The sequence below is a fragment of the Podarcis cretensis genome (assembly GCF_951804945.1).
Source record: "Podarcis cretensis genome assembly, chromosome: 13".
Taxonomy (NCBI): domain Eukaryota; kingdom Metazoa; phylum Chordata; class Lepidosauria; order Squamata; family Lacertidae; genus Podarcis; species Podarcis cretensis.
In genome coordinates this window covers 52,479,790-52,495,539 of record NC_137182.1, presented here as the reverse complement: position 1 = coordinate 52,495,539, position 15,750 = coordinate 52,479,790, and the positions used below count along the sequence as shown (strand labels likewise).

Genomic DNA, 15,750 nt, shown 5'->3' with positions numbered 1-15,750 from the left:
CGCCCCTCTGTCTGGTGCATGCCCCACCTCACGATGGGCCTTGCGGCTCTGGGCCAGGGTCCTAGGCGCCACAGAGCATTGTGGGGTTGATGGCGCGCTTGGCCTGTTCACCTTGTGTGATGCTGAGCTGCCGGCAAGGGCCTTCTTCATGTACACAAACACAAAACAGTGAGCTCCTGTGCCCATGCCCAGCCTCCTTTTCCACCACCTCAGAATTCCCTCAGAAACTGCCTTAAACCCGGCATGGAAAAGCTTGTGGCTTCCTCCCGATGACACAACACAGGAACTAGTGGGGAACCTCGCTGCTTGCTCGTGGACTTTCTTATTTCTCTTTTTAAAATTGCCTCCCGGTTGCTCTGGAAGTGGTCCGCTATCAAAAAGAAATAGGGTGGCGCACCGTGAGGGAAAAGGTGTCCAAGCTGCGCACTCACGCCTCCTCTAGCCTGAGTCAGCCCACTGAGGCTTGTGGGCCTGGATGGGGTGACTGAGACGAGGCAGGGGTCAGGGCCCTCTCTCCCCACAATGTGGCAGGCCTCTGGCAGTGGGGGAACAGCAGTCTCTTCAGCCGTTGTACACTTGCAGGGCGCATGGACCCGCCTGTGGAGGTGTATGCACAGGGAGCTGGGAGCTGCCCTTTAGTGACGCCACAACTTTTCCTTCCTTTGCGTCTTGTTTCGTTCTGCTTTCCCCTCTCCGGTCTCTGCGCAGTCATGTCCTCCGGCGTGTGTGCGGCCGCAGGTCTTGCCGTTGCGCCTTTACTCCTCTGGCGTGTGGGATCGAACAGCCCGCCCTCAGATGAAGGAGAGCACTGCGTGCGTGCACGTGCATTGCAGGGAAATACATAGCTAGATACACGGTGTGTGTACGTCTAAGCGCTTACACATTTGCAAAGTTTCATGCGCCGCCCATGTCTGTTATGCGCTCCTGGCCGGTATGACTGTGTTGGGGTTTGCTCTGTGTGTGTGTGTGTGTGTTTTCCCTGTTAGGCTTTTCTTGGTTTCCTCAGAACGGAAGGCCGGCAGTTCGGGGCTGAGCGAGGGGGAGGCCGCCTCCTCGTCTGGGATTCCCAGGCGGGGCAACGATGTGGGGAGCTGAGTGGAGGAGGAGGGAGCTGTGGGGGGGGGGGGAGTTGACGATGATGTCACCCCAGCCCTTTAAACCAGGACAAGTTTCCCGGGGGTGGAGGGAACGAGGGGGGGGCTGAGTCACTTGTGGCCGGAATTCACCCCCCGCATGTGCTCTGCTGACTTGGCAGGGACCCCGAACCCCACACGGCGTGTGTGTGTAAGGGGGGGAGGGCAGGACACGCCGGCAGGCAGGCAAGCGAGGGGAGGAAGCACAGAAGTTAACACACACGCACGATTCCCTTGGCTGTGTGCGAGGCAGTCAGTGCTCCTTTGTGTACCCCTGGGGGACAGCAACGCTTTGAAGCGCACCATGCCTCTCTCGGGCCACGAGGTAAGCCCAGGCTGTGGGTGTGGGTGTGGGTGTGCGTGGGTCTCTCTCTGTGTGTCTGCCTCGTTTGTGTGTGTTTGTGAGGGGAAGGGAAGGATTCTGCGAGTGGCAGAGAGAGAGTTTCCTGCCGGTTTTTCTCCTGGCACATGTCGTGCGCTCAACGCTCGCCGGCTCAATCTCGAAACACCTCCCTGAGCTGGGATTCCTTCACATCGAGGGTGTGTGTGTGTTTGTGTGTTTGGGTCCTACATGACCCTTTGGGTCCCTTCCAACTCAAGGTGTGTGTTTATTTGCCGTGGGCAAGCGAAATTGTATGTTGTGTGTGTGTGTGTGTGTGTGTGTGTGTGTGTGTGTGTGTATTGGTAGGGGAGAGTTGATTCCCACAGGGTGTGTGGCTCTGCTGGCGCTTGCCCCCACTGTGCTAAGGGCGACGTGCCCCTGTGCTTCTTCTGGGCGGGGAGGACGGGGACGACGCAAAGGGGTCGTTCTATAAAGTTTTTGTCTCTCGCTCGGCAAGGGTTGCAAGACTTTCGGGACGAGTTGACTCACTTCTGCCCCAGTGTTGTAATCTTGTGCAAGGACCCTGTTCTGAAACTCTTGCGCTTTGTTTGTGTGCAATCCCCCTCCTGCCCTGCAAAGCTTCAAGGCCTCTTTTGTAAAAACCCCGTGCGCCCCCCCCCCCTTCTTATCGCCTGTCTGCCTGGGTCCTTCGCTCTGCGCATTTTGTGAAACGATATCGATATGGGGCAATGTTTGTATATGTGCGTGCAAATACAGATAGGTCCGTACGTCTGGACGTTTCTGTGTCTAAAACAGCCATCCCAGAACAGCTGCCCTCTCAGCCCTGAAGGGTTGTTGTTGTTTTTCATACTATTTATTTATTTCAAAAAACTTATATATTGCTTGCTCGTGGAAGAAAACCCTCAAAGCGGTTTACGACGAAAGTGACATGGTGAAATTATCACTAAGAAGTTTACAGCCGTAATTTAAAATATACGGAAAGTTAAAACTGCAATAGAATAGACTACAGCAAATTCAAACCCACACATACTTTCTGAACACCTAGGTGGGCTTGCCCAGAGTGGATGCGGCACTCGTTTTATAACCCACTTATACAATAAGTAGTATGTTATTATCATTATCATTACCGCTATTACTACTGTTATTATTAAACAAGAAGGTTTTCAGCAGGCTCTGAAAAGAGTACAGTGAATTCGCCTGCCTGATAATCAATCGGCAGGGAGTTCCGAAGAGTCACACTAGATGGCCAATTCCTTATAGATGTGATGCAGTTATTCAGTGGTGCCTGAAAAATGCCCGTGAGGCTGATGAGAACTACAGTCTAGAAAACCTAAATTTGGGGAAGCTAATGGGTCCCTTTAGTTTAGAAGGTGTTACACACCTGAATTTTTTCATCTGTGTGTGTCCTTTGTGTTGGTGTGTATCTGTGTGTTCCTTAGGGGCATTTGATGCGTGCACACATTCCCCCCCCCCACAATAACAACCCCCCCCCAAAAAAAAACAATGGGGAAGAACCCCTTTGATTTCTGGGTGTTTCCTACTCTCTCTCTTTCAAGGCAGGTAGATGCAAATCTGGAAAGGTGGGTTATTGGGAACCCAGGTCGGAATCTTGAGAAATCTGTCTGGGATTCCCCAGCTGCGTAACCCAAGGGGGGGTTTTCCCAGCCCTGTTGTGATCTGTTAACCCCTGAAATGCCAAGGGGTTTTCCTCGGGCGCAAGTTAGCTGAACTCCCTGCTGGGGAAGGCTTAGCGGTGGGCGGTGGTCTGCTCTCCCCACCCGCCCCTCAGACCTAAGCAGGAAAGTCATGCGAAACAGAAAAATACGCCTGCGCTTCTTGGGAATGATCTATTTGTGCGATTGGCCCTCGTGGGCGAAGGAGGAGGAGTCGGAGGAGTCATGGCAGAAAATCACACGCCCACTCCATTGGACAACTCAGACGCACCGCGTGGGTCCCTCGCGCATGGGCCCTGCGCACTCCTGGGCGCTGCTTGCGATGTGTATATTTTCCCTAGTGAGTAGGCTAGTGCACTGCTGTGGCGGCGTCTTGAGCGTGGCAGTTGTGAGGGGAGCTGCTTATGTCAGCCTGCCCCTGGCTGTGTGGTCCTACGACCATGCGCCCTCGGTGCCTTGGCTGCTGCGAAAAGCGTGCGTTGTTTAGCTTTCTGGCGCTGGGTTCAAGGAAGTCGTGGGCTCCTGCCGTCACGCCGTCAGCCCACCGTGCTGTGAAAGTGGCGCACGCGGGGGTGTTGCTTCACCGCGCACTGTTGCGCGTGGGTGTGTCTGTCGCACTGCCCTGTGTGGGGGGTGTGTGTTTTCCGGATTGCTGTGTGTGGGCAGAACAGGGCCGCTTCGTGTATCTCTCTCTGTGTGTGAGCGTGTGTGTTTTATCCTGACTTGCATTTATAGATTGATGTGTGTGGATGCCTTGCGTTTTGAGGGGAAGGCGTGTGGGCTTCTCTGTGTGTGTGTGTCCCTGCGAGGGGTGTGTTTTGTGCCTCCCTCGTGGTGTGCGCGCATTAAGGATATGAACTGAATTAACTCTCGCCCTCCTCTCCTCCCAGTTCTCTCAGTGGTTTCCAGGACATGGGGGTTTGGGGAGAGAGAAATGGCAGCCTTTCTGGTGTTGACTCAGCGCTGACACAGCTGTTCTCACCCTCCTGTGTGCGAATGTGTGGGAGACCTGTTCATTGTGCCTAATGAATCACACACACACACACACACACACACACACACAAGAGCCGCAGATCCCTTGCAAACAGGTTCCTAAACCCGCATCCCAGAAAGCGGCCGGGATGCGGCCAGTTGCTCCAGGTTCTCCTGACCTACGGGGTCTTCCCACGCTTTGCTCTTTGAGCGCTCTCTTTCCACGCTCCCTGGGGAGAGGACTACGGTTCTGGCGTCTGCCAGAACCCGGAGGAAAAATCCTGTGTGCCTCCCCCTGGACTGGGGTTGAGATGGGGGGTCTCTTTGTTAGGACGCCGGTCGCTACCAGGACAGATGAAAGGAAACCAGTCTTCATGGAGTGCACAGTTAACGTGCGGAACTCCCTGCCACAGGCCACCGACTTAGACGGCTTTAAAAGAGGATCAGACAGATTCACAGAGGAGGAGAGAACCACCGATGGCTTATGTGCTTACGGAAACTGGGTGGAAGCCAAGGGAGAAGTGGTCTTGATGCAGACATACAAGTGCCTTTGGGTCCCCGCTGCCCTGAATCCGTGTGTGTTCCTTACATTTGTGACTTGCTCCCTGCCCAAGTAGGGATGCGGGTGGTGCTGTGGGTTAAAACACAGAGCCTAGGACTTGTCGATCACTAGGTCGGCGGTTCGTATCCCCGCGACGGGGTGAGCTCCCGTTGCTCGGTCCCTGCTCCTCCCAACCTAGCAGCTCAAAAGCACGTCCAAGTGCAAGTAGATAAATAGGTACCGCTCCGGCGGGAAGGTAAATGGCGTTTCCGTGCGCTGCTCTGGCTCACCCAAAGTGGCTTAGTCATGCTGGCCACATGACCCGGAAGCTGTATGCTGGGTCCCTCGGCCAATAGAGTGAGATGGGCACCGCAACCCCAGAGTCGGCCACGACTGGACCTAATGGTCAGGAGCCCCTTTACCTTTACCTTTACCCTGCCCAAGTGAGGCCTGTGTCTATGTGCTTGCGGTGTTTTGCGTGCATTTGCACCCCTTACGAGTGTGCGCTGTGTCTGTGCATATGTCCCCACATGTGTGTCTGTTTGGCTACATCTTTGGGGTGGGTGCAGGTGACACATTCTGTATCTCCCGAGCCAACGCAGACCCTGCTGTAACGCCCTGCCAGTTGCCTGCATCTCCATGCGAGGTGGGGGCCTGGTCCCTTAAGCAGGAATGAATTAGGACTGCAATGTTTCTTTTGCGGCCTAGCTCCACCTGGAGAGATGTTAGCTCAACTCCCTAGGTGAGCACCTTCTCTCTCGCCTACACCCCCATTAGAGAGAGAGAGCCTTTTCAGTGGTGGCTCCCGTGTTGTGGAATTCCCGACCAAGAGAAGCTAGACTGGCTCCTTCTTGGTTATCATTCCTTTCTGACCGTTGCACCACCTCCCGTGCCCGCCTTTGTGTCCTTCACCCTCGTGGGCACCCATTCACTCTCGCTTTCTGCCGGTCGCTCCTTCTCCTCATTCACGCCTTGTGTCGATGCCCTCCATGCTCAGGCACACTTACCCGTGATGCGCACAGTCTCCCGTGACTCGCTGCTTCCTCTGCGGTTGGGGCGACTTGCCATTGTCTCTGCTTCCCTTTTCTTGTAAATATGTCCCGTAAGCAGCGAGCAATCTCTGTTTCGGAGAAAACGAACGCGGAGGAGAAACTGAAAGGATATTTCCCCAAAACAACACAGCTCAGGAGGGGGGGGGGGGCTGTTTCACCCCACCATTGATACAGGGGGAAATTTCTAAGCCCTGCTTGCTGGGCGAGCATCGGTCCGCTTGATCTTCTGCCCCATGGCAGCGGGCAGAGGGGGCACTTTTTCCATTTTGTGCCATGCCCTTTGGGGCATTGGGGGCCAACGCAGCAGTGCCCTTTCTGCCCCACTGGGTTCCGGGCAGCCGCCCCCGGGACCCTTGTCCCCGCGCCTTCCTGGAGGCGTGGGAGTGTTGGAGATCCCCTGCGCATCATGTTCGGTGCGCCGTGCGGGGGCCGCTGACGCGCATGCCCGGGGAAGGAGGGTCACCTCACCTCCTCACCCAGAACTCTGTGCGTGTGTCAGGATGGGTGGGCACTGAGCGCGAGAGAGGTTGTGGGAGTATGATGGGCGACGGCGCAACGCTGCGATGTGACAGAGCTGACAGCTCTAGGTGTGCGTGTGTAGGAGCAAAAGAGAGCAACCACACACGTGGGTGTGTGTCTTTGTGTTTGCGTGCCCTGCTTTTGTTATTTTAGATTTCTAGCATCAAATAGGTGTCTTTTGTGTCTGCTGGGTTTGGCCACGCCTTCTCCTTTGGGCTGTGTATCGACAGCTGCTTGCACAGGAAATGGTTTGCTAGACCCGTGTGTGTGTGTGTGTGTGTGTGTGTGTGTGTGTGTGTTGGGGTGCATTTCCTGTCCCTCCCCCTACTTCCTCCACTCACACAAGCTGCCTCACTTCTTCCCTGGGTGGACGGTCCCCAGTGACATCCCTGTCGATTTTTCCCATAATGCAACGCTGGCTTTTAGAGCGAGGGATGGTTTTGCGGGGGGCAGCGGGAGGGGCGATATAATGCTTCTCTGAAGTTGCAGCTGCCTTGGCCTCCTCGCTGGGAGAGATCTTCAGCCTAGTAGCTGCCGTCAACACCCACACATGCGCAGGCCCTGGAGCGGCGATGGGTGTGCGCGTTGGCACCCTGGCCAGACTGGGTGGGAACTGGACGCTTCTGGGAGGGGGTAATAGCCGGAGGCTGGGTGAGTCCCCAGACGGGCCACCCTCACACTGCTATGCCAGCTGCACTGCCAGGACATGCCCCCATCGCTTGCTCTTGTCTCGCTCACAGTTGCGTCACAGCTCACCCCCGAAATCCCCACAGTAGCAGCAGCGTGGAGTTTGTGAGGGTTGGCATTAGTGGGACAGAGAGGAGCATGTGCACTTGTGTGCAAATCAGCGGGGCGCATGGATGTTGCTGGGCGTGAGGAGATGTGGGGCAGTGTGTCACAGTGGTGTGAGCAAGAGAACGAGTGTGTGGTTGGCGTCACCGGCTGGTTCACACCAGAATGCAAGCACGCAGACGCATAAAGTTTTCGTACGGCCCGGGGGCATGGCGAGATCATGTAGAAAGCTACCGGGTGTATGGGCACACATGGAGATTGCGTGCGTGCCAGCAACATGGGCTGCACATGTTTGGAAACGGGCGTGTGTAGCCACACGTGTAGGGGGGGGTCACGGGTTTCTGAACACGCACAAACACATGTCATTTTGGCCCCGGGTGTGTGTGTGTGTGTGCAGATTTGCGTGCTTGTCGAATCCTTGTTCGTTTTATTTTATTTAGGAATGCATGTTCTACATTCTCTGCTGTCTGAAAGAAAGAAAAAAACATGTCTTAACAGCATTATGACACCACACCACACACACACACACACACACACACACAAAATCTACGCAACCGAAAACACAAATAAACTAGAAGAGCCCAAGAGTCATCCTAACAGGAGCTAACAGAACTGGAATTTGGAATTGTCAACAAACATAGTCCTCTGGGATTCCTTTGCCGTTGCAGCTACTTTTTCACCTTGGGGTGGTCAGCCCGTCGAGATGGTGAAGACCAGGGTGCCCTGGGTGGCAAAGCGGCCCAGAACCTGGATCTCAGTATTGGAAGGTGTGTATGCCTGGCCTTACAGACTTGCGGTTCAACCTGAGTCGTATGTTGGGGGCCGGGGTGCTGGTGTCCTGTGCCGGAGCTGAGCTCACAAGGGTGAGAAAATGCAGCGCGTATGTCTTTGCTGGTGATACGGATCTCGCACGAGTGTGAGCGTGCAAGGAGTGTGGAAGTATTCTATCGGTGAACTCTTGGGGCAGGTAGCACAGATCCCCCAGTTCGGAATGGCTCTGCAAAGTTGTGTGTGCAGGGCGAGCGATGGGCTTTAGACCCCTGTGCCTCTTCTGGTGGGATCTCAACTTTCAGTCGGTGTGGTGTCTGTGCATCTGGAAGCAAAAATGCTTCTGAATTTCTCTATGTAGCATATAATCATATTTGTATACAGTAGAGCTGTAATATCACCCAAAACCGGTTTCAAGTCCATATCATAATTTTCATAATGTTGACCTGGCGATATATTGCGAATCACGATGTGTGTGTGTGTGTGTGTGCTGTGCAAAAATCACAATGTGGAAAGAAACATGAAGCTAGCCAGTTGTTCTCGACATTGCCCCATCATTACTTCAGACATCGCAATGTATCGGTATATCATAATGTTTAGCCGGCGATACATTGCAATGTTGAAAACCAGATATTGCCCAGCCCTAGTTATATAGGCAACAACCGTTTTGCACTGGGGTTACGTTCCTGACCCCATGACGGTGGAGAGCCTTTTCCCAGCCTCTTCCAGGTCGCGGTGATATGCACATGCGCGGTCGTGCGTTAATTGGATGTGCGTAAATCCGCTGTTGGCTGAATAATTTCAGAATGGAGTGCATCTTGGGTGATGCCAACACACTCCGCAGGCGTTGTAACTTTCCCTGAGCTTACCTGTGTCAGAACAGCCTGTTTTTCGGGCATATTATAAGCATGCGTCTTCTCCACATCCAATTTGTCGTGCATGCCTCCGGAGGTTTTGTGTCGTGTCCCCAGCAGCCTCGTTGCCATGATTTGCTTGTGTGTAAAACCCGAGCGTCGGGCACCCTTGGCGTGTCCCATGCTCTGTCGCTGGCGTGCGGTTGGCGCATTCGGAACAGAGGCTCGACTTCCTCTCGCGCCCTCTATGGCGGAGAGACCAATTGCCCCTGGGACGCCTCCTCTCTGCCCCCCTCGCCACATTTCACAAGGCAGGAGTATGCACAGGAGATCTTACGACATGCCCCCCCCGGCCTTACTTGCTCCAATGCAACCGGTGCCGCTGCCCCGTCCCGCCCTGAGCCAAACTTAGCTCTCGTCTCTTCCAGAAATAGCCGTGGTCTTTGGCTTCAGAGTTGCTATTTGGTCTGGAAGTAAATTCACGCCCCGGCTCTCCCTAGCCTGAGTTAAAGGTTGGGAGGAGGGCCCTGCTAATACCCCCCCACCCCCAACTTGTGTGTGTTTGGGGGTTTCCTAAGTGCAGCCATGTTTGGGGCAGTCAGACCCGCAGCTGGCTCTCCCAGCACCCCTCCAGTAGCCGTGGGTGGACTCGCGAGACACTGTCTGGCTCACGCCCACGGTAGGCTGACCACATCGGTGCTGCTGGCGGGGCGGGGGGGGGGCGGCTGGTGTGTTTGGCCTAGGCTTATGGCAGGACGTAGACCCAGACATGTTTGGGGTTGAGGCGAAAAGACTGTGTGAGCCGTGAGTCACCGGCGGTGACTAGCGAGCCCCTTCTTCCTTTCCTTTTCCTTCGCCGTCGTGGGGCAGCGTGGGAAAAAAGTTGCCTCCGGTTTGTTTCCGCCAAACCCCAGGCCTGCAAACTCCCCCCCACCCCTCTCTTTGCAGTGGTTGAGGCAGGTTATTTTGGGATGGGAGGCGGCGGAGGGGAGAGAAGGAATAAATCCGTGCAATGCCCCACAAGCCTTATGCATAAGGCTGGATGATCCCGGGACCTAGTTCCAGCTGCCACCCTCCCCCACCAGCGCAGGGAAGGAGCAGTCGAATCATAGAATCATAGAGATGGAAGGGACCCTGAAGGTCATCCAGCCCAACCCGCCCGCTGCAATGCAGGAATAGGCATGTACAGAGTGCTTTCCCCTTGACACTCAGTCACCAGGACTCGCACCCAGCAATAGGGCTTTTCAGGACAGTGACATGGGCACAACCCGCTAAGAAAATGATCACAGAGTCTCTGTGCACACTGAGCCAGAAAATAGCGCTGACAGGTCTTTTGTCTGCAACCCAGATTTCCTGGTGTGTGTGTGTTGTTAAAAGTTAGAGGCCTGACAAGGATACCTGCTCACAGGTTGGAGCAGAAATTTTGTTGGAGCAGAAATTGGACAGCAAGACACACACACACACACACACACACACCGGCCTTACTCTCTCATCTACCAAGCAGAAGCAAAATTTGAGGTTTTTTAAACTTGGGGCAACTTGCATGGCAGGTGGTGTGAATTTCAGTTTTTAAAATTTTAACAGCTCACCCTGCCTGTGCTTCTTAGCTGCAATAGGAAGGGAGAAATGAAATGGCAAAATATTATTTCCACACACGTACACACGTTTTCAAAGGTGTAGACAGAGATACTGAAGCATACGACGACTTTGCAATTTAGGCCAGTGCGATTATCTCCGTTTTGCGGGCCGCTCAGCGCACACATCCACGTGTGTGTGTTGTGGAGGACCATAAATTGCAGTCTTTTTCAGCTTGCTTGCCACATTTCCTCATGGGGAGGCTGGGGGCGGGGAATGCCACAGGTAGGTGGAGCCATGGGCAGGACTGTTTGGGGCAATGGGTTTGGCTTTTACCTTTGCAAAGTGCACTATATTGTGGATACGCGCAAAGATCGGAGGTTTCTGCAAACACACGCACACCCCTCTCCGCCCAGACAAACAAGAGGCAATATCTGTTGGAAGTGGACCAGAGTGGCTGGGGTACAAAAAAAAACAAATCTTTGTTATTGTTGGGGCTGATGGGAGTTGTAGTCCGAATCAAGGTGGGCGCCACGTTGTGGAAAGCTGATCTGACCGGCATAGGCTCTCTGGGGTTTTCAACCGTGAAACCTTTGCCAGTCCCTGCTTAGAACTGGTAGAGATATGAACCTGTTCTGCACCAGTGTGTGCAAATCGCCCGAAATCATTGCGATAGGCGTGTTGAAAACCAGAGCGCATAACCTCTGCATGCACATCATGTCTTGCAACAAGAAAACCACCCCTCTCATTCCTGCAGTTTGAAACGACAAGGGAAACAGCAATTATTAGTTATATGTAGAAGTTGTGCGATTTAATAACACGACTAACAAGTCAGGATCAGCGCATATGTTTTGTGGCGCCTTAAAGGCCAACGCATTTGCTGTGGTGCAGGTTTCTGCGGACTTACAGACAGCTTCATCCTATGCAGGAAGTGTTGCCCTGAGGGCATTGAGTGTGCTTTTTTGAGGGGAGATTCTCAGTAGCCGGTGTTGGTTGTAGCAATTACGAGTGTTGGACTAGGAACTGGGAGAGCAGGGTTCAAAACCCCCATGAAGTCCACTGGGGGATGACATGGGGCCAGTCACTAGCTCTCAGCCAAAGAAAAAAGAAGGAAAAAAAAGGTAAAGGACCCTCAACAGTTAAGTCCAGTTGCAGACAACTCTGGGGTTGCAGCGCTCATCTCGCTTTACAGGCCAAGGGAGCCGGCGTTTGTCTGCAGACAGTTTTTCCGGGTCATGTGGCTGGCATGACTAAACCGCTTCTGGTGCAATGAAGCACCATGATGGAAACCAGAGCGCACGGAAACGCCGTTTACATTCCCACCGCAGCGGTACCTATTTATCTACTTGCACTGGTGTGCTTTCGAACTGCTAGGTTGGCAGGAGCTGGGACTGAGCAACGGGAGCTCACGCCATCGCGGGGATTTGAACCGCCGACCTTCTGATCGGCAAGCCCAAGAGGCTCCGTGGTTTAGACCACAGCGCCACCCGCGTCCTACCTCCTAGGGTTGTTGTTGGGATTAAACGAGGAGAAGGTGAACTTCATCTGCCATGCTGGGCTCCTTGGAAGAGGAGGAAGGATATGAATGCATCATATAATTAATAGTGAAGTCAGGGGGAAATAAAATGCAGAGGAGCACAGTGATAATGACGTACTTGACAACAAGGGTTGTCAGGCGCAATGTTATGCCAATAATAATGATGATGATGATGATGATGATGATGTCGTCTCTTAAGGTCCTGCTGGTTTACTTCTTTTAGCTGCTTTTGCTAAAAAGCAACACCACGCTATTAGGTATTATAATTAGGAATTACAAGGAATTACAGCAACAAGAGACAAAATGCCTGGCAGATTTAGATAATGGTAAAAAGGCAATGCAGGTCAACAATCTTGTGCAGTTTCCAGTAGAAGAGATCCCACATGCAGCACGTCTCAGGTGGGGGGCAAAGGTCTTCCTGACCCCAGCCGCTCCCCACAAGCTGCCCCTCCCCAGCAAAAGCGTCTCTCCTTTGCAGAACACAGACGCATTGTGCAGAGTTCCGAAGCAGCTTCCTCGAAAGACTAACCCAAGCCATTCTCTCTTTTTCTATCTCTACGATTTCCAGACCTCATTAGGAGACGGAGGTGAAAGATGATTGGCGGCCACGCGGAGGACGTCGTGTGATTGGCCGTCTTCTAGGAGAGAAAGAGAGAGAAAGAGACAGAGAGAGCCACTCAGAGCTTCTCCAGCACAGTAGGTGTGTGCAGGATGCGATTTCCATCTGAGGAGGCAGAAGGGGCGGGTGTGGTAGGGCAAGGGTTAACCATGGGGCTGGCAGGAGCAGAAGCCCTGCCTCCCTTCCCCACATGAAGGAATTCCATTGGAGGGAGGGCAAAGGAGACCCTGTGTTGATTGGATGAGAGGAACACATGGCTCTGTTAACTCTTTCTTTCCTGCCGCTTAACTATATCCACAGAGATGGGTGGAGAAGGGAATGAGTTTCTGCTACTAAATAAATTGCGTCCAGCCCACTAATAAGGCAGAAACTAGGAAACTTGATATAAAACCACTGCAACATGTGTTTGTGTTTAATTATATAAAATTTTAGGAGTTCACATTCGTTTGAATGTTGTTTTGCATACACCTTTTGTTGCTTTCAGCAGTAAAAGAAACAGAAATACATTGTGTTTGCTATAAATAGCTTATAGACCTTTGTATAATTTGAATTCGTGATTTCCAATTCAGGCCATGTTCATATTGATTTAATCTAAAACGGAGATCATCCACCCGAATGACTTAATGCCAAGATTTGGGGTGGGCATTTAATTGGACATTTGAGCAACAAACATCAAGGTTTCCAACATTATTGTTTATCCTATCCCTGGCTGGGCTTAATCCAGATCATCTTTTTCCCAAGCCTGGTGCCCACCTGGTGCGCTTGACTACAACTCCCATTATCATACGGCTGGGCTGGCTCAGTGTAAGTGTAAGTGTAGTCAAAGTGAGAGGGCACCAGGTTGGCCAAGGCAGATCGGTGAGGAAACTGGGTGCCTTTCAGATGTTGTTGGACTACAATTCCCCTCAGCCACCACAGCCAGTGATCTGGGATGATGGGAGTTGTAGTCCAGGAATATCGGGAGGCCTCTGCATTTTGCTTGTCCTCCCTGGGAATCTAGACCCAAGGTGGGCAATTGAAGGAAACATATTTGTGAATTGCAAGTAATTCGTGTGCTCTCTTTTTTCTCTTCCCCTCAGCATTTTATGTGGCTGTGACTGGAGAAGGGGAATAAACCAGAGGAAACTGCAGCAAGCCGCGACTGGGTGGGGGCACCCGTCGCTCAGATCCGGGGGGGTGGAGGGTGGGGTACCAAGGCGCATCCACCACAGCAGGAGAGGTAAAAATAATAATAATAATAATTACTTCAGGAAATGAATAATGTGCTCATTTGTTGTTGTTGGGGTGGAATAGCAAAGTGGGGGGCCGTGAACTTAGTTGGGACCGGGGCTGCAAGATATCTATTTACCGTATTTTTCGCTCTATAAGAGGCACCAGACCACAAGACGCACCTAGTTTTTGGAGGAGGAAAACAAGAAAAAAAATATTCTGAATCTCAGAAGCCAGAACAGCAAGAGGGATCGCTGTGCAGTGAAAGCAGCAATCCCTCTTGCTGTTCTGGCTTCGGGGATAGATGTGCAGCCTGCATTCGCTCCATAAGACGCACACACATTTCCCCTTACTTTTTTAGGAGGGAAAAAGTGAGTCTTATAGAGGCAAAAAATACCGTACATATTTCTATGTTTATTTCAAAGAATCTGCACCCCTTCTTTCCATTTTTTAAAAATTTAAGCCCCCAAATGGCTTAACCAAATTTATAAATTCCGAAACGCACGTTTGGGCAATTGTCACAAAAGTGAAATCTTGCAGCAGCGGCAGCAGCAACAACTAATTATCTGGGCGTATGAATATGAAAATAAAGTTCTAAATGAAGTGCTGTGAGGTGCAGAGGGGCACACATAGAAGGCTGCCTAGTGGTTGGGGTGGGGCCGTCATTTGAAAGGGAAGTTGCTAGACGGGAAAGGAGGGATGGGATAAACTGTCCTGCCAGTAACCCTGGATAGCTGCTGCTGCCAGCCAGTGCTACCAGTACTGAGCTAGATACCGTATTTTTTGCTCTATAGGATGCACCGCACCATAGGAGGGGGAGAACAGGAAAAAAATACTTTTCTTTCTTGTTCTCCCCCTCTAAAACAAGATGTGTTCTGTGCGTTCAAGGTGCGTTCACCCGAAGCCTCGGGAGTCCAGCAGGAGTTCCCGCTGGGCTCCGGAGGCTTTGGGTTCCTTTTGACCTGCTCTTTGGGGCTGGCGGGGGAAGCTCTGCTTTCTCCCACTGCCAGCCCCAAAGACCAGGTCAGGGAGCAGCGGGAAGGCAGCACTCCGCCATCCCGCTGCCCCCCAAGCTTGTAGGGCTGGCAGTGGGGGGAAGCGCTGCAGCCTTCTCCCCACCTTCGTACAGCCTTCGTAGCCTCTGCAGGGCAGCGGGGTGAAGGCACCGTCCGTTTGTGCAGCCGTCCGCAAGCTGGAATAGCGAGAAGGAGCGCTGCGCAGCGCTCCATCTCCCTGTTCTGGCTTTGGGCTTAGCCGCGCAGCCTGCATAGGAGGCACACACATTTCCCCTTAATTTTTGGAGGGGAAAAAGTGCGTCCTATAGAGCGAAAAATACGGTAGATTCCAGTGGTCTGATCTGACACAAGCTAGCATCCCATGTCCCTATGAGGAGCAGCTGGCAGGATGGACAGGAGCGGGCCTTGGACGGGGAGAACAGGATGCTGGATTTGAGGGTCCAGGGAGCTGGAATAAGCTCCATATTGGTTTTTTTTGGGGGGTGGGGGCTGAGATTGTGGGAGGAGCCAGCAGCTGGAAGGGGTGGGCCTTAGGAGGAGGCGAGGAAGAGGAGGAGGAATTGGCCTCCATGAAGGTGGGAAGGAGCTCCCTGCTTGGCGCCTGAACCCCACTTCTCTCCCCATCACAGGCTGGATGCATCGCACAGTGGAGCAGTTGGGGGGCCGTGCTGGACGGGACCCCTTTTCTCTCGGCAACCTGGGCTGCAGCGGCAACGCCTGGAGCTCCTGCCATTCCCGACCATGGCTCCAGGGCGGCAGGTGAGGGGCTTACGGCTGGGGAGGTGGGAGCTGCTGGGAGTTGTAGTCCAAAGGGGCGGTGCTGGCCGGGGCAGATGGGAGTTGTAGTCCAGGAAGCACCAGGAAGCTCTCCAGCTTGGCGAAGGCTGTTCCACACCTGCCTTGTGCGTGTGTGTGTGTGTGTGTGTGTGTGTATAAGGTAAAGGAAACCCTGACCATTAGGTCCAGTCGCGGTTGACTCTGGGGTTGCGGTGCTCATCTCGCTTTATTGGCCAAGGGAGCCGGCGTTTGTCTGCAGACATCTTCCGGGTCATGTGGCCAGCATGACTAAGCCACTTCTGGCGAACCAGAGCAGCGCACGGAAACGCCGTTTACCTTTCCGCCAGAGTGGTACCTATTTATCTACTTG

At 53.1% G+C, this 15,750-nt stretch overlaps 1 protein-coding gene across 9 annotated transcripts in view; it reads left to right on the top strand.

Annotated features, from left to right (window-relative positions):
* KDM6B (lysine demethylase 6B) overlaps positions 1-15,750 on the top strand; it is a 95,929-nt gene that overhangs the window by 36,558 nt on the left and 43,621 nt on the right. For 7 of the 9 annotated variants that reach the window (XM_079951718.1, XM_079951717.1, XM_079951712.1 and 4 more), the window contains 3 exons: positions 12,328-12,459; positions 13,458-13,597; positions 15,233-15,362. In XM_079951718.1, the coding sequence (XP_079807844.1) occupies positions 15,238-15,362 (125 nt within the window). In that variant the 5' untranslated portion in view covers positions 12,328-12,459; positions 13,458-13,597; positions 15,233-15,237. Of the gene's footprint in view, positions 1-1,328; positions 1,459-7,658; positions 7,793-12,327; positions 12,460-13,457; positions 13,598-15,232; positions 15,363-15,750 lie in introns of those variants that run through there. The other 2 variants (XM_079951716.1, XM_079951715.1) reach the window with 2 other exon arrangements.